The following is a 20,862-nucleotide window of genomic DNA, read 5'->3' as shown; positions in this document are numbered from 1 at the left end:
GAAGCGGCTCTGGAGAATCCAATTTCTAAAGTTCGATTAAAGCGGTATGTCATCAAGAAGAGATGGATCAAAGCGGTCAATACCATATTGGCGTTAAAACGAATGGGTGCCCATTTAGATTTCGAGTAGCTTGACATCTTATTTTCAGATAGCGAATTAACGCTTAGGCTAGACGTTTGTCGACCATGAAAAATAGACAAAAATATTCTGACAATCTTTTTCGATGAGATGTTTGGTCTACGGTAACATCTTCAAGTACTACTCTTTTTCGAAACATTCGTGTATGTGTAACGTAGAAGCTTGTGATTTTTTTTTTTTTTTTTTTTTTTTTTTAATGCATACACATGGTACCACTTTGTGCGATCAATTCCATGTGACAGTATTATAAAAACTGATAAATGGATAAAACAATTCCAAAGGCTATTTTGGTTGTTGCTATTTAGAGTAGTTCCGAGTGAAATTCTATTCCGTAACGAACGTATAATTTAAGATAGAACGGTACTGGTCTACATTTACAATCATTTATTTATATTAACGTTCTATCTACATTAGTTAATTGCATGGCAGTGCGCGAAGATGGCACATTCGTCTTTTCGCAATTTCAATTATGTTGTGGTGCTTAATAAATAGTAAAAGGTCGACATTGACGCCAACGTGGTGAAATACGCACGTTCAAAATCGAAATTCCTGAAGCGAGATCGCGTATCGTAAATTTACGAGTCTCCCGCATGATAGGAATTCGTATTATGTAAATTCGAGCATGTAACGCACCAGTCGTGCCTTTAAATAAAGTCTTCTACAGTGTCATGCACAACACGAAGCCGCGCGATGGCTTATTATATTAATAGATGTAGATCCACCTGTTGTCTGACGTCGTCTACTGTTCCCAATCGTCGCGGTTGATCTTTCTTTGTCGTACAGGAACAAGGGCATGGGATCACATGACAACACCCAGCAATTCCTAATTAAAAAAAAAAAAAAAAAAAAAAAAAAAACATAAAATTATCTTTAATTGGTTTACCAAAGAATCTTAAGTAGATTGCTACTAATAACTATGATAGAGTGGAAATAATGAATAATCTGATTAGGTACATAGTTGTTTGCAAATGTCGTGTATTATCGTAGATGTAGACGCAAATTTCCTGACGTGATCTCCTTTGAAAATCAAGTAACACTGTATACGATTAGCTCTTTTATAATACCTATTTAAATAAATGTAAAAGGTATTTTAATTCAAGTAATCTATTGTATTCCCATCCTGTTTAATATACCTTTCTTTATGGAAAATGCATTATCTTTTGTGGGAAATTGGAGATTGATCATTCCTTTAACTTTTCAAATTTGTTTCCTATTATTCTCTGTAGATGGCAGCATCATGCGAATCGAAGTCGATTTAGATTCGATTGTTTATAATTGGGATCTTATATCAACATACAATCAAACGTTGTTGTTGTAATATTATCTTATTTATTCAAATTGACAATTGAATATAGTTAATAGTTAAAAGTAGAAAGTTCAACTTTCATAATTTGGTAGCAATCAGCTGTCAGTATAGATTGTAATTTATTTTTACAAAGATGGTGAGTTAACCTCTTGTAATCAAAACAACATTAATTCTTTCGTAAATTTGAATGACAAGTAGTATTCTTATTGTAAAATAGAGTTTATTAAACCATAGTCTTATTTCATCTTAAAGGTTATATGTTCTGAATTGCTGTCTTCATGTTTCAGACTGATGTTTGGCAGAATTGGAGTCCCTATGCCAAAGAATATGATCCTTTGAAAGCTGGGAGTATTGATGGCACAGATACAGAGCCACACGATAAAGCTATTAACCATGCAATGGAAGCACATTATGAACCACCTCGTGGATTGAAATCAAAACCAGAAAGAACATTATTTGTGGCTAGATTTGGACCAAAAGTTACCAGACATGATTTAAAGGAGGTATAGTGTTATTGTCTTCGTTACTTTAATAGAGCAGTGTGCAACTCAAACATTCATGAATTTAGTTCTTCTGTAGGTATGGAGATGTTATATCAGCCAAAGTTATAGTTGATATCGTAACTGGCTTATCTCAAGGTTATGGATTTGTGGAAATGAGAACAGAGGATGAAGCCAGAAGGGCAATTAGACGTAGTGCTGATGCTATGCTAAAAGGTCACAAAATTTTTGTTGATTATGAGTGTGGTCGTACAATGAAAGGTTGGAAACCTAGGAGACTTGGTAAGCAACTAAATCCTTAGATGGTTACAGCTTTGTATATTATGCACCCATTGATATAATTTGTTATAATGTTTCAGGTGGTGGTTTTGGTGGCAAAAAAGAATCAGGGCAGCTTAGGTTTGGTGGGAGAGATAGACCTTTCAAAAAGCCAATTGTACCCAATATCATAAGACCCCATAATTAACATAGTTTTAATTTTATACAGTGATAGATTAAATTATTAATACAACAGGTGTTTAGAATTTTGTAATGTAAAGCTATATTGTTACACTTGCATTTGAAAGATGTGTCTGTAAACTGTTTTGATCTTGATTTTGATCCAATATAAATATTTGACTATTCATTTAAACCCATTAGGAACAACTCTGAAATATCACGACTATTATTACTGTTGAAATCCTATTTTTCATTCGAACAAATGTTACACGAGAAGGAATTGTTAAAAAGATTCGTTTCACACATTTTCATTCATATATAAAAATATATTTTAAAATAAAATCGTAAATCTTCCTTCTTTTATTGGACCTGCGATATGTTTGGATTCTTTTAATAACCGTGCCCCTAAACTGTTTCTGTGATGTCATTCGGAAAACTTAATTTTTTTTCTAGCATCCCATAAATTCTGGCTAATGTCAGAATCACCTCGTTATTTTCCCGTATTTTCCCTCGAAAATGATAAAACAGGCGAGTTTTAAAAATAGGTAACTATCAAAGTAATTTTAACTTCATTTAGAATGTAATAATATTTCGGTTAAAATAGTGTTCAATTAGAAATTTAATTTATTTTCAGTTTCATCACGGGGGATGATTGTTCAGAAGCGATTATTTTAATATGTGAAACGCAATCTCGTGTGTTCATAATCTATAATCCAGTTTAATTGAAGGGGGAAAAATTCGTTAGCGCCAAACCACTTTGGGACGGGCAGATTCAGAATTCAATTAACTATTTAGAAAGTTTTATCAGAGAATAATTAACGCATCACGAGTTAATGACTTTTGCTCGGTTAATAGCTCTACATGTACATATAGAGGAACATCGCAACGGACTAAATTCTCCTGCCGCATCAAATTAAAATTCATTTTCATCCCATATATAAAATTCCTGAATTTGAAAATTGATTGGAATCGACTGATCAAAGTTGAATAAACAAAATTTTGATGATCTTCAAATTAGAGCATCGATTCAGTGTCAAAGGACGTTAATTAATCTATGATTACAGGAGAGTAAGCAAGCAAGCCAAGGAGAAGAGCTTTCTGGCGTGATGTGAAGCGACGTCGTCAGCGTCGTGGAACTTTATACCCGGGCGTCGCGGCGCCCTCTCTCTCTCGCTTGGCCCCCTCCATATATGGAGCCGCCTCGTGGTTCGACGTCGTCCACGCGGGCCGAAGTTTTTGAGCCTCCAGGCTGGCTCTGATAAGGTAGCCTCCTTCTTCGACGTCTCTGCCTCCACCGGCTTAGCCAAGGTCTCAGAGGGCCAACCCACATTCGTTTATCGCAGCTCCTATTTCGTCGGCTCGGACGCTGCTCCCGTTTTCACATCACAACGTCGTCTCCTCGTGCTTTTTTTATTCACGGACACAGCTCTGAGAGGAAGCTCGCACCGAGATTTGCTAGTTTACCATGTCCGAGGAATTTTCTTGTTTAGAATCGTTTGAAACTTCATTTCCTTCGACTTTGTTTTTTCTTTATTCATTTCTACGGTCATTCCTAATTATGAAAGTAATTTTGTTGTATATTAAATTCATGTTGAAGTATGTAAGGGATGAGAGTGAAGCTAGATTCCTCCGTTTTGTTGCAAACTTTCTTGTTTTCATTGCTGGAGGATGAATATATTTAGTGGTGTCTCTGCGTAGACATAGACGAATGACTATTATACTTTTTGTTGGCAAGCTTAAATACGAAATACTTACCGGACAGATATAATGTAGCTATATCAGCGTTAGAAATAACTTATTCAATGGAAGAATTTATTTAGTGCCTTTGTCATTATTTTTCTCTATGAATAATGTTCCAGCTTGAACAACACTAAATTAATTATTTTTCATATTTTTACTTAAGATTTTTATTTCGAGTCTACGATGCATTCGCAATATTATCCTGGCAGTGTACTTGAGAGATCAGAGCTCTTATCAGAGATAAGACAGAGAAATATTTCACGAAGCTTTTACCAGACCATCCAGTACTCTTTTAAGAAAAATGAGAGGATTTTTGGGAAAGAAATTCGAGGGGTAACGGAGAGACGCGGCTTTCGAGTTCCATAATAAATAGCTCTGTCGAATGGCATTCGCAAAGGAGTCTTTTTTTAATTCGACTCTCGTCTCTTAGCGTGACCACAATTGCGAACACGAGATTTTTCCCTCTTTCGGCCATTAAACATGCACTTCCATTTTCTTCTTTTCGTGCCGCTGGCAAATGTGCGCTCGAACGGAAGTAAAAAGCAAAACGTGAAAAGGTTCGCGAGCGGCTCTGCTACACGTTCAAATAAACTGCTATTTTTAAATACCTAGAATTACGCTCGTATTCGAGACTTCGCGAATTAGGATTCTTATCATTGAACGAGGAAATTTACTTGGTGAATTTAAAACAGTGCTAAAAATTGTTCAACGTTTGGTAAGAAAGCCATCTTTGATTTATTTTCACAGGTAAAGTTACATAATTCTTTGTACACATAAAAATTCTTTATCTTTCGTAGCTCCTTCTCGGTAAAAGCGTCAGGATTTAATCAGAAGAGTGGAAGAAAGAAAATCGAGATATCAAGAAATTATAGGGGAATGACAATGGTTCCCGTTCAGTCTGGCCAAACTCCTAATCAAGTTATTCAAAATTCGCTTCTCCCTTCCCCAAACTCTCGGTCTCATCGATGATTCGTGGCAGAGAGACAGTTAGCAATGCGGGGGCGAAACAGGCGTGAAAAAGGGGGACCACGGGAAAGGGAACGAGCGATCAGTATCGCGGTATCTAAGAAGGGACGAAAATAGTAGCGTGCCAGGATCGTATCACGCTCGAGCCCCACGGACGTGTTGGATCTGCTTTCTATTAATAGCGAAAAACGAAAGGGAGCGATCGAGTCAGCAGCGGAGCCGAAGTAGTAGTCATCGTTGAAGAGTCTTGCTGCTGTCCAGACTCTGTTAGCAGGACTTCAGAGCCGCTCGAGCTGTCGCGGACTCCACATTCCACCAGCAAAAGCTCTTTTGTGCGTGCCTGTTGGAAGCATCTCTGTTTCTCGGCTGGTGCCCCGAGGCGAACCCTCATACCACACATATACACTCTCCCACCCAATCCACACGTCACACCATCCACGACACACATTGCTACACATTCACACCGGTCGAGTGTAAGTTTCATTATATTTCAATTGTGTACATCAGATTTATGGCATACCGTTATTGCTGTTGTTGTTGGTTTTATTTTTTTTTTTATTACGTTAACCGAGCGATTTAGTGATACCTTATCGAGCCATTTGGTGTTTTGCACGGTTCGTAATTAGTGAGCTACGATTATAAGCCTTCAATTGTTCGTTGGTGCATCGTCTGCTTTTCCTCGTCTTCGTTGCCGTTTCCTATCTCACGAACAGAAGAAAAGTGTGAAAAAATTATGGACGTCGATTTGGAAGCAAGGATACCAAGGTGTAAGATCAACCTAAAGTGTTTCGAGGGTCAAATTTTAAACACTCCGAAGGATGAATCTATACTCATGGCCAGAGGAAGTGTACAAGAAATAGGGAGAGCTGGAAGAGCTCCGCGTCCGCAGCGTCTGACTATGCCACGACCTTATCTACTGAAACGTTTGAAAATCAGACACATGACATCGTCGACCGGTGGGATTAATGACTAAAGAAAATCAAAGGGAACGTGATAAGGATCGGATCAATTTCCGGAGGATACTTAAACAACGTGTAGTCAAACTTGTCGATACTATCGGTAGTGTTTGATCTCCTCTTCGATCGTCTTTCTTTTGGTGCGCTTCCGCTTCCTGGGACAACGGAAATTGACGACCGGCAAGATGAGATCGTTTTTGATAAGATGCACTTGACGAGCGAAGAGGGTGAATCCGTAAGATATATCTTCTTCGCAATATCGCGGAAATGTGATGGAAATTTCTCTCTGAAAATTCTTTTTCTAAATCGTTTCATTTTTTTCATTTTCATTAATTAATTGAACGAAGTAATCTCTGTTTTCCAAATATGGCGGGGTGAAAGAGCACGGATATAGAAGCGAATCGTGTCGGCGCCGTGATAACTCACTATCTATAAATGTACGTCGAATATCCTGTTTCAAGATGTCCAAGCGTGACGTCTGTAATTATGTAATATTGTTTCCACTCCCACGCAGCGTGTAATGCACCTTGGGCGTAGGAACGGTGCCACGTTAATGCCAGCCATCGAGAGTGGCAATTTGGGGAATTAATATCTCTCAGGAGCATCCCTTGAAATCGCTTCGGCTTCCTTCAGCTTCTTGACGCTATCAATGTTCGACCAATGTCTGAATCAACTGTGGAAAATTTGACGCTGGAAAACGAGCTAACTCGCGGCAAGACGCGAAGAAGTACAGTTTCGTGGATGGATTTTGATTTTCGATAAAATTGTTATCCAAAATGGAAGCTAGCTTCCTTGATGGGGATAGGAAACGCTAAGAAAGCTCGATGACGACAACGGCAACGAAGACGAGATGAAGAAGAGGATGGAGGAACTTCCATAGAGAGCGGGGGAGGTGAAGGAGAAAAAGAGAAAGAGAGATAGGATAAACGAATGATGGAGTAAAGAAGAGAGAGAGAGAGAGAGAGAGAGAGTCGCTTTTCTAAAATTAGAGCGACGAGAAAGAGAAGGGGATGGCTCCTTATAGAGCTTGAGACGTCGAGCTTGCGGCCAGGGTTAGCAAACTGGTACTCTCTTTCTCGTCTCAGAATATCAGATTACCTTTGCACCAGTGCATCGTCTGCCCCTTCGACTTCCTTTCTTTTCTAGCTTCTTCTTTCTCGCGCCTGCAAGGTTCGATTTATGCTCGACAAAACACCCTTCGTCTCTCCCTTATCATTTTGCTCTCTCTGTCTTTCTCTCTCTCTCTCTCTCTGTTTCTTGTTTGTTTATTAAGAATTTTCTGTGAGAAGTGCGCCACGTTCGACGGTGGACCAGCGAAAAGAACGATCGAATCGCTTTACTCTCAGATTTTTATTGCTTTTTACATTTCTTTTTTCTTTTTTTTCTTGAAACACTCGAGAAAATTTGTAAACGATAATCTTTGGTGAGAAAATTTTGTACGACTCGATCGTAGATTTCTTTGATAGTCATCGGTGTGAGATTGTGATTAGAAACTGCATAAACAACGATGCACCGTGACGCGTAACGATCCAAGGAACAATCCGAGGCATTGTGTTAATCGGTGGTTTGTTTGCGTGTTCCAGCACCCTAACCACCCGCAAACATGTCTGACGACGAGGAGCAATACTCGTAAGTATTGAAACCGGTTATGAGAAACTACGAAAAGAATTGAATTTTACCTCTCGACGTTCTCTGCCATTCTGCAATTGCGACATTAATCTTGGACAGAAGGGTCGTTCATTCTTTCGTGCAATTTTTCGTCGATGGTCAAGACGATTGTAAATTGAACGTTACATAAGAGAAATGCACGTGTACCGAAGGATACGTGAAATTTCACATTTTTGTGAAATGGAACTTGTAAAACGTTCGAGTGGCAGAAAATGTCGAGAATATTTCAGCAAAGCGTAACAAATAAGAGACAATACGATAGCCTATCAGGAAATATCGTAGAAATGATAGTTCGTCGATAGATCACGCTGTCTAGTTACTTCTAGTCACTGTAGCTGATTTCTAGTCATTTATCAGGTTGCCACATAAGTCGAGGATAACCGCGATCCATATCGATCGTTGTCAAATTATGAACAATATTCAAGAAAACGAATTACCTTCACGTAAGATTGAAAAATCATCGTGATTTATGGTACCCCAACACGTTGTTTAAATGTAACCGATGTTCATGGTATGTTCATACCCCACAACCCTCTTAGACTTGTTGTGAAAGTAAACCGCAGCCCTGCTGTCCCTTTTTCGCACCCACGTGTTTTTGTGTTGAATCAATCGTATTTGTAAAGTGTAATGGCACGAATCCCTGATGCATTGCTCGTTAAAAATGTTAATAAAATATTTCTGTGTTTAGTACTATTATCTTATGCCGTACTAGACACATCTGTATCTATTGCAATCAACTTGTCAGTCTTCAAAGTAGAAGAAATTGTGGTCAATGCAAGCAAAATTTCCGTCTATTTTTAACACGAGGAAACATTAAACGTAGAGGTGCTAACACGGTATTTATCACTGATGAATCATTCGGTCGGATCGACTTTGATCTATATTCAGTGACAGGAACAGACACGGTCCAAAAATGTCTTGACAAATTGAATGTTTCTTAACTTTTTTATTTTTTACAATCTCTCTGTTTTCTCAATTATAAATATTAGAAAATACGAATAAATGATTAATTTTATGAACATTTTCAACGTGCAATCGAACACAAGCCCTCCGAAAATGCACTGTGCGCCCCTCCCCCCAAACCCTGATTTTTTTGTTTTCGTTTTTTTTTTTTTTTCTTATTCGTTCGAAACCCCACACATATACCTGTGCACCTTCACTAACAAAATTCGTTTTCCATTTTCTCTTTTACAGCAGCGAGGAGGAGGTGGTCGAGGAAACGTAAGTGTTGCTGATAATTCCTTAAATCCTTCGTGATCGTTCCTAAAACATTTCTAACGTCCACGTTTTTTTCGTTTTCTCATTTCAGGAAGTAAGTTCCAGAGGCGTGTCTGCGTATAGGTGTCTGCCACCAATGGGCAGAATCATCGCGGACTATAATTCTCGTTTTCTTATCTCGATTATAGACATAGGCTCCTTTCGAGCTGAGAATTAGCTCTTAGCAGTTTGGTCTAGCGTTTCTCGCCACCGGCGGTTAATTTTTGCTCTTTGATGACCGTCGTCTCTCTTCTACAAATTAGGATGTCATTTCTCTTTAGTTTTGTTTCAGACTTCGCGGAGAGATCGCTCTTTGCTGTTTCATTTTTTTCTTCTTTCCTCCTTGAAAATTTATTTTCAAACACCATTATGCATTTTTTAAATTTCATTTTAATTTTGAATTAAAGTTTGATTATTTTCTAACAGGGGTTAATTTTCTTTTAATCTGTATTTTTTCAATTTATGCAATTTTGCTTGTTTTCATTTAGACCAAGTTAGAATTTTGCAAATGACAAAGATAATGTATACTTTTTACGAAAATACTAATGTTTGTCATTGCCATCTTACCTCAGGTACTGGCAAAAGACAGAAACCAATTTTTCATTTCAAACACGTGTTAAAATCATTTTCCGTTCCAAATTTTAATTTAATAACATCACTCGCGTCTGTAACGAAAAGTAATAGTAGTTCCAAGGAATTACATTCAGCCTGTTAGAGCGATCTCTCTCGAACTGTCGTTAAAATTAGAACAGTCGTGCTTCCCTTTACGAAAATAGAGCAGACGAATGGCGTTCTAACTGTGAACACCTAATTACATATTAATTCGATGATTTTCGAACGACGATACACGAACAACTACCACTTACGACGTTACCACGAATTCTTGAAGGTGTCATTTGTTTGCACAAATACGATTCAATAATTTTCTTCGATACTTTTTCAATCAATCTGTATTGAACGAAGGATGAAAATTATTGAATCGTTCAAAGTGAAACGAATCAATGAGAAATGTTTTATGCTAGCATTTAATTACCAACTAAAGGAAAATAATGCTAATTAAATCCTTTTTTTTTTATTTACAATGATAATAGTTAACGTTGACATTTCTCAAAGATTCGTAACGAAAGAGAGGACGGGAAAGAATAATGATCGATATCCGATCAACATTTTTGCAATTAGAATCAAACTGTATAATCTGAAATTATCTCTGACTTTGGTTTATGATCTTCGTTTCTCTCTTTTTTTCAATCTGTCTATATCTATCTCTCCCTTCGCCTGAATCTCCACATACAATACACAAAAAAACCAACCAACCAACCAACCAATCAAACCACCAATCACCATCGACCGAACGACCAACGCGGCGCGAATCGAAAACTCGAAAAATCAAAGGCAGCCGGAGAGGAAGATCGAGTAAGTTTTCAGACAAAACTGTAAATTCGCCTACTATGTACGGGCAAAGCTGCTGTTAGCAATGTTCATTTCTTGTCTGTTTTTTTTTCTCTTTTTCTTTCTCTGCCTACTGTCTCTCTATCTTTCTTATTTCTCTGTTAATCGTCTAACTGTTGTCGTTGTTTTGTTCTCGATGATCAATATTATTATCTGTTCGTCTTTGCTGTTTCTGTTCGCGCAATGTGACCTTTTTTTTTCTCTTCTACAGTAAAACTTCATTTATATGAACGTAATCGGAGGACAATACGGTTCAAATAACTGGGTCGTTCGGGATCTCTTGAACGAATTAACCCTTTGAGTGTTATGAACGTGTTTACACGTCCATAAATTGAAATAGTTCAAACGCTGTAGACGCATCGATGCAATTATTAAATTACACCTTTGATTGTAATAAAAAATAACTCACTGAAAGGGTTAATAGGAGGTCACGTTCGTATAAGTGAATACAAAATTAAAATTTCATTATTTTGCATAAATTTCAAGTAATAATTTAAATAATAAGAGCTCTGCAGTTAATTTAATTAACCCTTTCGTTACAATTGCCTCTGCCGGAAACGTTTATACATTAACCTCTCCGATCTGACATCAGAAATTTTGTGAAATTTAAATCTTGAAGCAAAATAAATAACTATGCTCTCTGTAAAAGTGTCGGATCAGAAGGGTTGAATTATCTAACTTAATATCCGAACGTAAATAAAATAATTTTCTTTATAAAATCTAATTTGCAATGAGAAATCTTTTAGCGTAGATGTTGTTGTTTCTAATTGTTATAGAAAATTTCCATTGCATGCCTGCTGAACATAAACGCTTTGCGTTTATGTAGCGAAAGGGTTGATCGAGTATTCGCTAAGTTTCGTTCGTGTAAAACAGGGTTCAGATAAATGGAGTTCTACTGTATTTTGTACAAAACACTTTCTCTATTGCGAATCTTGCCATCTTCTCTTTATTCTAGATTCTTTTTTCCATCTACTTTAGACTTGTATGAGTCACGTATTTCTCTTTCATTCTTCTTTTTTTTCCCTTTCTTTGAAAGATTGTACATATACATAAACGTCTCAAGAAGAGGCTGATTTTTATTCCGCGACAAATTTTCATCGTCTCTTGAAACGATTCGGGTTTTCTTTTTCTTTTTCTTTTTATTACACACGAAAAAGACATTTAAAAATTCACGTTTTGTGAACCGATCCGCTTCGTTTTTGTTACGATCTTTTTTTCTTTTTCAATCGTACCGTTTTTGCCCCTTTCTCTGTACCTTCGAAGCTTTCCAATTTCACAGGAAAAAATTCGCGCGAGTCGTTTTCTTTCTTCGTACAGATGGAATTTTCGAGTTAAATGGAAAAGTAATACGATATTCGTTGCCTTGACGTGGCAACGCTAAAAAATCACCTGTTCCACTCTGCTGTTCTTTATTTTTTTTTGTTTTCTTCTCTTGCCTTTAAAATTATTGTTCGTGGATCGTATTGACTGGTACATGCACCGAGAGCCCTATTTTTTATTCTCCCCATGAAATACAGTGAAATCTGTTTATGCCGGAGAACCATTTTCTCATAAAGAATAAATTTCATCTTTGATTGATTTATGAACGATAGTGTCATTCCGAATTCTCGATTTATTTACAATATTTTCAACAGCTATAACTTCGTTAAAAATAATATTTTATTTTGTCGCATTGTTCGCTTTAACTGACAACCAGCCGTTTTCTATTAAAAATATTAATGAATAGTTTGCATAGTCGTTTTCAATAAGCTTTAAGCTTTAGATCGATGTGGCGTAAGTGCTGTTTTGCGATACTTTTTATGTCATCGAATCGTAATTAGAATTTTTATATCTAGCAAGCAGCCTTCAATTGCAATTATTCTAGACAGATTTTACTGTATTTTGCTTCTGAGTCTTTTTATATGCGTCATAGTTTTTCTTTTTTTTTTCTTTTTTTGGATTTTCAATTTTTTCTCGCCATTCCGATGGTGTTATCAACGATGTCGCTTGTGTACAAGCGAATCGGCAAATAACGCGAGGAAACGACAACGACTAATTTTGTCATCGTACGTGTGCATTCACGCGTACTCTTTTTTGTACTTTTTTCACGTTATTTTTCACTGTTGGTCCGTCCGCTGTCTTCATCGTATTGCCTTTTTAATGCTGTGTCGCTGTTGTTGTGTCGATGGTTGAACAAGTATGTCTATCGCCGCCACCTTGTCCTGTCTGATACACGTCCACGTATAATACGCGTCAGGTTCTCTGGTCTGCGTGAATTTTGCTCGTTTCAGATTCAAGATAATTGTGAATGAATGGTGAAACCTGCTTTGAGTCATATTTTTTAAATTACCTATTTGTTTTCTGATACGAGCATTTTATAATTTATTCACTTTTTATGTTATGATTATGTAAAAGAAAGAATTTTTTCATAGTTTCACTTTTCAATCACGAATTGAACCGTTGGAAAGTGGCTCGTTGTATCCAGAACCATACCTAACTGTCTCTATATTTCCACGCATTATTATCTTTGTCGCATAATTGTCGTTCTCGCATTTCGAAAGCTCGAGCTGGGAAAGGTTTCACAAAAAGCTATGTACTTACGTAGGCATGACAAGACCCTTCCATACGAAACAGACGATAGGCTGCCTGTTCTCCTCTTTTATGTCCTCGTTAAAAAAAAAAAGAAAAAAGAAAAGGAAAAGAAAATGAAGCTATTGAAAATGGCTCGTGAAACGCGGCTACCGTTCGCATTCCTCGCACAATGCTCGATAATGTGTCGTAAAAAAGAGTCGTAAGAGAATGGATAAAAGTGGATGGAACGCGGCAGACTGTCGTCGATTTTTGAACGACGCTGTTTCACCCTGATCGAGCATCAGGGCTTGATCGAAATACGAACAGAATTAAGCCGAAAAAGTAATTCGTACTTTAAAACGCGGCTTTCCGTCAGTCCCGTGTAAAAAAGAAATCGAACAAATTCGATTGTTATTAATGTACCTTTCCTTTCTTTTTTTGTAGGGGTAGGGCGTCCCAAAAGTAAGTTGAATCTCGAGTTTACACGTCAATAATACTTTTTTCTTTGTTCTACGGCCGCTCTCACACACCCACCACCCTTCAAGTCCGCGCTTATTTTCGAACTTTTGACGGGAACGAGACTGCCGATCGCTATAATCCAAGATTATTATTTTTATCCTCGCAGCATACCAACTTCCACAGTTTACAGAAATACGAACATTATTTTTGATACTTTTGAGAGGGTGTTTCATCAGGTAGTCGTACACTTGGTTCGAGGTTCTTGACCGTGTAACGTGATGCAAGCGATTAAATGCACCGATGCACGATCACGCGAATATTTACGAACAACACAAGGTTGTTTAGACGAAAAGTTTTAAGGCTTTTGACCGTATTATGCATAAGGGTTGCGTAAGAGGCGCGGCCAACTAATATAACTTGCGTCGGCTGGATCATTGCCAAATGTTTCATAAATATGTGTACGATAACGTAATGCGGTTTATTCTTACACCGTAGCTGTGGTGTTCGTTTCAAATGTACTAACGTTCACAAAACTGATGCAATTAGCAGACAAAATCATTCGATGGATTCAGGATAATAATTATTCGTAGTTTATAGACGAAAGGGAAGTTAAAAAAGTTGGATATTCGAGGGAGGAAAATTAATGAAGAAGGTGCACGTCATGTGTTCAGTACCCTCCTTTAAAAAACTTTTATGTATATTGAAATTCCTTTTTCGTTTATTACTTGTTTCCTTAAAATCGCTCCTAATGTTATAATAGGATACCCTGTAATTCCTGTTGCAACTTATATGTGTAATTAAAAAAAGTCTCGATCCCGTCAAGAAGAAGAATCTAATAATTGGTGATCAGTGCTCGAAGCTCAACACCCAATTCACCCCAAAGCTCATGTTTCTCTTTTCTGTCTCTATCTCTGTCTCTGTCTCATGTTTTCCCCCTTTTTTCTATATCTGATTAATCACCAATTAACGGCTCTGTACATAATTTCGTCTGTCCAAACACGTACATCCATGTGTATACATACATACGTGTTGATCTGTCAAGTTTTTGATCAGTTTTTCGTTGATCTCGCTGTTCAAACCAACTGTACCAACTTGGTGTCGTGTTTCTTTTTTTTTGTATCCTACGTGTACGGGACTCGTTTCTCCTTTTTTGTTTCTTTTGTTCTGTTTCTTACCACTTGGTGCTCTCACTCCCCCCTGTCAGCCCCCCTTATCTGTTACATACTGTTTAATTATGTTGATCTTGCGCCATAATCAATCGACCTGCAGCAATTGTCGCAGAAACGCGTTATTCGAAAGGGTCACTGAATTTTCGTCCAGTCAGATTAGCAGGCTGGTCAGGTGTCTCGGTATCGCATAATTCATCGGATTGTTTCATAATATAGTTGTACACCTGCCAACCATTACCTTGCCAACGTTGTTAAACCTTGTTTACGATATTGCAACGAGTTGTAGACGAAATTATTGAAGAACGAACATTGGAAACCGGCCCACTCGGTCGGTTTCATTCTCAAATTTCTGACGGATACCTTTGTTGCAACGATCGTTGGCAATAAACGCGTATTTAAATTTGGTTATTTTAATTGTTCGAACGATTTAAAAGAGATACAATTCGAAGATTCAGTGACCAGATAAAAACGATGATGAACAGATCGTCGATTAGCTCGTTTTCTCTCTTTTTTTTTTTTTTTTTTTTTTTTTTCATGTATATTGGCCAGCATCTTGGCTTTCGACTGTGGCTTATTTTCTCACGGTGTTAATAATTGATAATAATGAATGGCGACAGCGATGAAGCTGATAACGACGGCGACTGTGCGTTCGCTTGCATTTTGAGTGGGGAAAGAAGAAGAAAATGTCTGACGAGAAGAAGAGTGAGTGGTAGATCTCCAGTTCTGTCCCAATTATCCTTTATCATCGTCTTTGTTACGTTGCCAAAGGAATCGGACTCCTTTAGTCTAAAGATCATTACCAGAATAATGATGTACCTCGAGTTTACTCTTAATTAATCATTGAATATCACTCCGTTTAAACCTTGAGAGAATTAGAAATTTAAAACTTGTTCATTCTTAATACATAAAGTTTAGTTTGTGGATTGTTTCAATTTTTGATCTGTATATTGAATATTCTTGTTCTCGTTGTACGCTGTTCAAATCAATGAAATTTTCTCTTCGGACCTGCTGAATCGCTTTTGTAAAAATGCTTAATCGCTTGTTCTCGAACGGCTTCCAAACTATTTTTCCAGCTAAACACTAAACAAGTTGTTCAACCTTCTATCTACCCGTTCCGTCTATTTTCCAATAGCACGGAATCATCTTTAAAATTAGAGATCCTTCCCTCATTTTAAAGTTATCCTGGATCCGATCCACATGATGTAACCCGATACCATCCACGTTTACCGCGCCTTCATATTCGAGAATATCTTGGATTTTGAAGCGCCTCCAAATATTTGAAATCTATTCCAATTACTGTATCTTCTTCTATTATGTATCGACACGTTGAATACATCCATGAAAAGTAAAATTATTTTTCAATTTCCATGGCACTCAACGCGTCGATATCTTTTTTCCCATCTCCAGAAGGAATACTTCTGCCTTTGATCTCACATCATGCGCCTAATCTTCTCTCCACAAGCTTTCTACATTTTCTGTTCTGTCCGTCCGTCCGTCTGTCTGTTTGCGTATGCCTGTGTCTGTCTGTATATCTGGCTGTTCGCGTGCGATGAGAGCAAACTAAAAGAAGCATAAAGCATAAAGCAAAACAGTCGAGAATTTATTCGCCACGAGAGAGAATGGATGAGGTGTAATAAATAATTGAAAAGTGGAACGTGAGAGTGGCGATGTACGAAGATCCTGGAAGAGATCTTGCGGGATCTCTCACAGAGGACGAGCGACAGGAACTAAAGAGAATTACTTTTGTTTTCGTTCCGGCCTGCATCAGGGAGTCTGAGAATCCCGAGTTTATGAAGGTGAGAATAAATTCTCTATGATCGCTAGACTATGGATATGTTCGTGCTAAAGAATTAAATGAGACCTAAAGAAAAATTCGTAGTCTAGTGATCGAACACAGTCACAGTATATGTATATCCAGAAGATTTAGTAGGGACGAGTATTTTACATTTTATCGTTGCCGGTGGTACACAGAGGCAGGAACAGAAGAGAAGCGACCTAGACGAACAGCTGAAGGAATACATTGCAGAATGGCGAAAGCAAAGAGCCAAGGAGGAGGAGGAACTGAAGAGATTGAAGGTTCGTATCGTATTCTATAAAGCATAGGATTTCTTTTGTTATACATCTCATGCATAGATCCAGGCTCTTCCTCCTTACGTTTCCATGTATTCTCCATTGTCCTGTTACTTGTCGTTTGCAGGAGAAGCAAGCGAAGCGCAAGATCACTCGCGCGGACGAGGAGAAGAGATTGGCTCAGAAAAAGAAGGAAGAGGAGGAACGTCGCCAACGTGAAATCGGTTAGTTTATTCCACTTCCTTTCTGTTCCGACGTTATCCTCCTATTTAGAATTTAAATTTAATTTCTGTTTCCTACGGTGAAAATGTTTCTTTTGAAGGCATATACTGACGCTCTTTTAAATTTTCAGAGGAGAAGAAACAACGTGATATTGAAGAAAAAAGAAAGTACGTCTTTTTCTTCTTTATTTAAACAATGGGTAATACGTGTGTATAAAATATATGAAAAATTGAATAAATTCCTTTGTTCAGGCGTCTGGAAGAATCGGAAAAGAAACGTCAGGCTATGATGCAGGCGATGAAGGATCAAAGCAAGAAGGGCCCCAACTTTACCATCACCAGGAAAGATCTGGCAGTGTGTATCTTCATCGACAGATCGAATAAACTATACATTTTCCTATTGTTAATGAATTTCTTTTAATTTTTCTATAGGGTAATCTTACGTCGGCGCAACTAGAGCGCAACAAGACGAAAGAACAACTGGAGGAGGAGAAGAAAATCTCGTTGAGCATTCGTATCAAACCCTTGGAAATCGATGGTTTGTCCATTGAAAAGCTCCGGTCTAAAGCCAACGAACTCTGGGACACCATAGTTAAGCTGGAAACTGAGAAATACGATCTTGAAGAGCGACAGAAACGCCAGGACTATGACGTTAGCATTCTCAGATATTTCAACTTTAACGTATACGATATTTCAGAAATAATCATCTTGTTTCTTTGTAGCTTAAAGAATTAAAGGAACGTCAGAAGCAACAATTGAGGCACAAGGCCTTGAAGAAGGGTCTTGATCCTGAAGCCCTTACCGGTAAATACCCTGTAAGTGTCCTCGACAAAATGTAATGGAAATTGATGCAACAGATTTGCCTCAAGTACCATACAATTATTTTTCTTTCTCCAGCCCAAGATCCAAGTCGCCTCCAAATACGAACGCCGTGTGGATACCAGGTCTTACGACGATAAGAAGAAGCTGTTCGAGGGTGTAAGTAGGATTCTCTACCCATTCGATCAGTCGATGATTCTTCGAGTACTCGAATAATCTGGCCTGTTAGTTACCCCCCTTGAGAACGTTATCGAAGAACCAAAAAGAAGTACCACGGTGGACTCAAATTTATTGAAAATTGACGTAGATTTGTTAAAAATAGATTAGCTGGTTAGATGATGTTTGTAGACGAAAGGGGTAATCAGTGAAGTATATTGAATCGCAGGGTTATGACACGCTTCTCGCGGAAATCAACGAGAAACTGTGGAAACAGAAATCAGAACAGTTCATGAAGCGCACCAAAAGTGAGTCCTATCGAGCAGTCTGTTAGTGTACGAACCCCTGTTGTTTGCGTTATTGATTGGATCCCTGAGCCCCCTGACCCCCCATCACCATCGAGATGATTACGGTTTCTAATTAGTGTTGAATCCCCATTTACTAAATAATCGACGTAGAATGCCAGATACCATAGAAAGTGTTGTTATGCTCGTGTTATTTCGTTTCACCCCACACACGTACAACCTGACCTTTATAGAGATACATTCATTATTCCCTGGTAATTCATCTCAACGAAACAAAGGTCACGAATAGTTGTCCAGGATTTACTACGAACCCCCCCAGCCCAGCAGACATAAATCACGAAATATTCTGGACAGAGCTAACGCAATACCAATATCTAAAAACCATTTGAACCCCTTAGGAGATTCCAGCAGAATATCGAATAATATAGAACCCATTCTAATTAGTTCTGCTCGCCATGGAAAGATTCGTATGGCGATAAAAGAAAATCCTGAGGAAAGTCGAGTGGCTCCCGTGTTGCAATGTATCCTAGCATGCCATTTTGTCCATTGATGTTTCAGGGATTGACCGAACAGCAGAAGGAGATCATAGAGAAGCAATGGGCTCAACAAAAGCAACAATTCCTCGGTCGTCAGAAGAGTATGTATTCTAGAAGCATTAGCGAGCAAATGCATAGCGTTTCCATCGTTCTCATAAATATAGAATCAATGTAAAAGATCAGAAATGAACGTGTACATCGATCGAATAATTCTTCAAGTATCCCTGATATTTCTGCCAGCCGTTGAACCGTTCGGAAACGTTACGGAGGTATGCAAACGTAAAAAGCATTCCTCTTCTGTTTTTCGCCAGTTTATTGCTTCACCGTATCGTATCGTATGCATTTGCTTGAAAAACGAGTCTTGCAACTCGACCAGCGGCGGAATGTTCCTCCTGAAAGTAGGACAAACTGCAGCGGTCCCAGGGAGAAGTATATTTTAACAGCATCGAGGAGCCCTGTCTGACGAAAAACGAGTAGAAGACTTTTTACGAAATTGAAAGCGCCTCCCCATACGTTCTCTTCATTCTTCGCCGAGGACGTCTAAAATCATAAACTAGAGAATTTTTCTCTTAAATTATTTTCTTCTTCCATTTGTATCACTTTCTAGAAAATCCTCGTTGTTCGTCGTATAGATAAAGAAATTTCTGTATTCCTGATTTTAAGTAGCATCAGTTAATGATTTTCTTTGCACGAACAGCGAAGTTGCCGAAATGGTTCGGCGAGAGGCCAGGCAAGAAACCCGGAGACCCCGAATCACCGGAAGGCGAAGAAGACGTGAAGGCTGCGGCTGAAGACGAAGAACTTGAAGAGCCACAATTCGATGAGGAAGAAGAAGAGGAGGAGGAAGAGGAGGAGGAGGAGGAGGAAGAAGGTGAGAAGAAGGGTGAAGGTGAGGGTGAAGAAGAGGAAGAAGAGGAGGAAGAGGAGGAGGAGGAAGAGGAAGAGGAGGAAGAAGAAGAAGAAGAAGAAGAAGAATAGATTCTACTTCCGTTAAATTGGCACCTAACCACAGATTCAATCGATCGATCATCAAGCAATCTTGAAACATCCTTCGTACCATCGAACGTACATATATGTATAGTCGTGGCGACAGTAGAGACCAACAATGGCTCGCCATTGTACCAGAATCTCGTCGTTATAGTTGGCTGTTCGTTTCGAGTTTTACGCGACATCGAAATGGTTACGAAGGGCAGAAGAAACCGGATGTCCGTGTCTCTTTAAGGTTTCTCCGCGAACAAGCAAATCTATAATGGCGAGCATTCCGGCTGGTTAAAACAAGCTGTTACCATTTCTCGGCTGTTCAACCACTGCTATTAATACTTCTATTACTACTACTCTACTACTTCTATTGCTACTATTATTATTATTATTATTATTATTATATTGTACAAAATACACGCACACACATTATTAAAATAAAACGGTTTATCGTATAAGATTTCGCGAGGAATCCACCTATCTTTATCCCTAGGAGATAATCCTTGATTTGTTACGTCTATAAAATGTTAATCTTGATTGTAAATTAAGAGGACCCGATTGCAAAAGAACAGTTTTCGAAGTAAAGACGTTAACGGTGTTTTTATTCGTTATTGAAACTCTACTTATCGATTATCTTGTTTGATTTTCTTACTTCCGCTCTTCTGGACGATTTTATTAACAATAAAGTGGGATATTATAAGAATATGTCAGAGTGTTTAATGTTTATTTAATCTGTAACACGAAAAAAATAATCTTTCTCTAATTTAAAGATCAATTGAATGATTAAAAAATGTTAGATTACTTTGTTTTTTACCGCGAGTTTAATGGTTCATTTATAATAAATTATGTTGATTTTTAATGGACTATATAACGCGTTTGTTTACCAATTAAAGAAACATAAACGTCTGATTAAATTAATAGTAAACACAAAGTATGTATATTGAATAATTTATTATCTTCTCGCGTCTAGTAATTCCTATGACTATTCGGATTCGAGCCAAAATTTATAAACGGGTTCAAATCGTGGAAACGATGCCAATAAACTATCCTTAAAATAAACAACACCGAAATTTGCATTTAATAATTCTCGTGTAAATTTTAGTATCTCGTAACACAATAATAATTAACTAAAATCTTTATTTAAATCGATACAAAAATAATTTACAATAAATATAGTAACA

At 37.8% G+C, this 20,862-nt stretch overlaps 2 protein-coding genes across 8 annotated transcripts; both read left to right on the top strand.

Moving 5' to 3' along the window:
* The first annotated feature begins 1,369 nt into the window (after nt 1-1,369).
* On the top strand, nt 1,370-2,745 carry LOC114880014 (U11/U12 small nuclear ribonucleoprotein 35 kDa protein-like). Of its 2 annotated transcripts, none has more exons than XM_029195571.2 (4): nt 1,370-1,580; nt 1,732-1,947; nt 2,013-2,226; nt 2,304-2,745. In XM_029195571.2, exons 1-4 carry the CDS (start codon nt 1,578-1,580, stop codon nt 2,408-2,410), a joined length of 540 nt encoding a protein of 179 aa, XP_029051404.2. In that variant the 5' UTR covers nt 1,370-1,577; the 3' UTR covers nt 2,411-2,745. The 2 variants fall into 2 exon arrangements, with proteins under 2 accessions (XP_029051404.2, XP_029051394.2); XM_029195561.2 differs by lacking the exon at nt 1,370-1,580 and adding an exon at nt 1,593-1,652.
* A 2,466-nt stretch (nt 2,746-5,211) lies between these two features.
* On the top strand, nt 5,212-20,386 carry LOC114879993 (troponin T, skeletal muscle). Of its 6 annotated transcripts, none has more exons than XM_029195523.2 (13): nt 5,212-5,561; nt 7,628-7,673; nt 13,413-13,430; nt 16,365-16,392; nt 16,568-16,672; nt 16,794-16,890; nt 17,019-17,055; nt 17,140-17,242; nt 17,320-17,538; nt 17,610-17,702; nt 17,785-17,865; nt 18,092-18,170; nt 19,401-20,386. In XM_029195523.2, exons 2-13 carry the CDS (start codon nt 7,648-7,650, stop codon nt 19,679-19,681), a joined length of 1,167 nt encoding a protein of 388 aa, XP_029051356.1. In that variant the 5' UTR covers nt 5,212-5,561; nt 7,628-7,647; the 3' UTR covers nt 19,682-20,386. The 6 variants fall into 6 exon arrangements, with proteins under 6 accessions (XP_029051356.1, XP_029051379.1, XP_029051347.1 ...); XM_029195514.2 differs by lacking the exon at nt 18,092-18,170 and adding an exon at nt 18,726-18,804 and having other exon boundaries at nt 5,217-5,561; XM_029195505.2 differs by lacking the exons at nt 5,212-5,561; nt 18,092-18,170 and adding exons at nt 7,111-7,214; nt 18,726-18,804.
* Nucleotides 20,387-20,862: the final 476 nt, after the last annotated feature.

The sequence above is a fragment of the Osmia bicornis genome, chromosome 4 (genome assembly GCF_907164935.1).
Source record: "Osmia bicornis bicornis chromosome 4, iOsmBic2.1, whole genome shotgun sequence".
Classification (NCBI taxonomy): Eukaryota; Metazoa; Arthropoda; class Insecta; order Hymenoptera; family Megachilidae; genus Osmia; species Osmia bicornis.
This window is presented reverse-complemented; position numbering and strand designations above follow the sequence as displayed.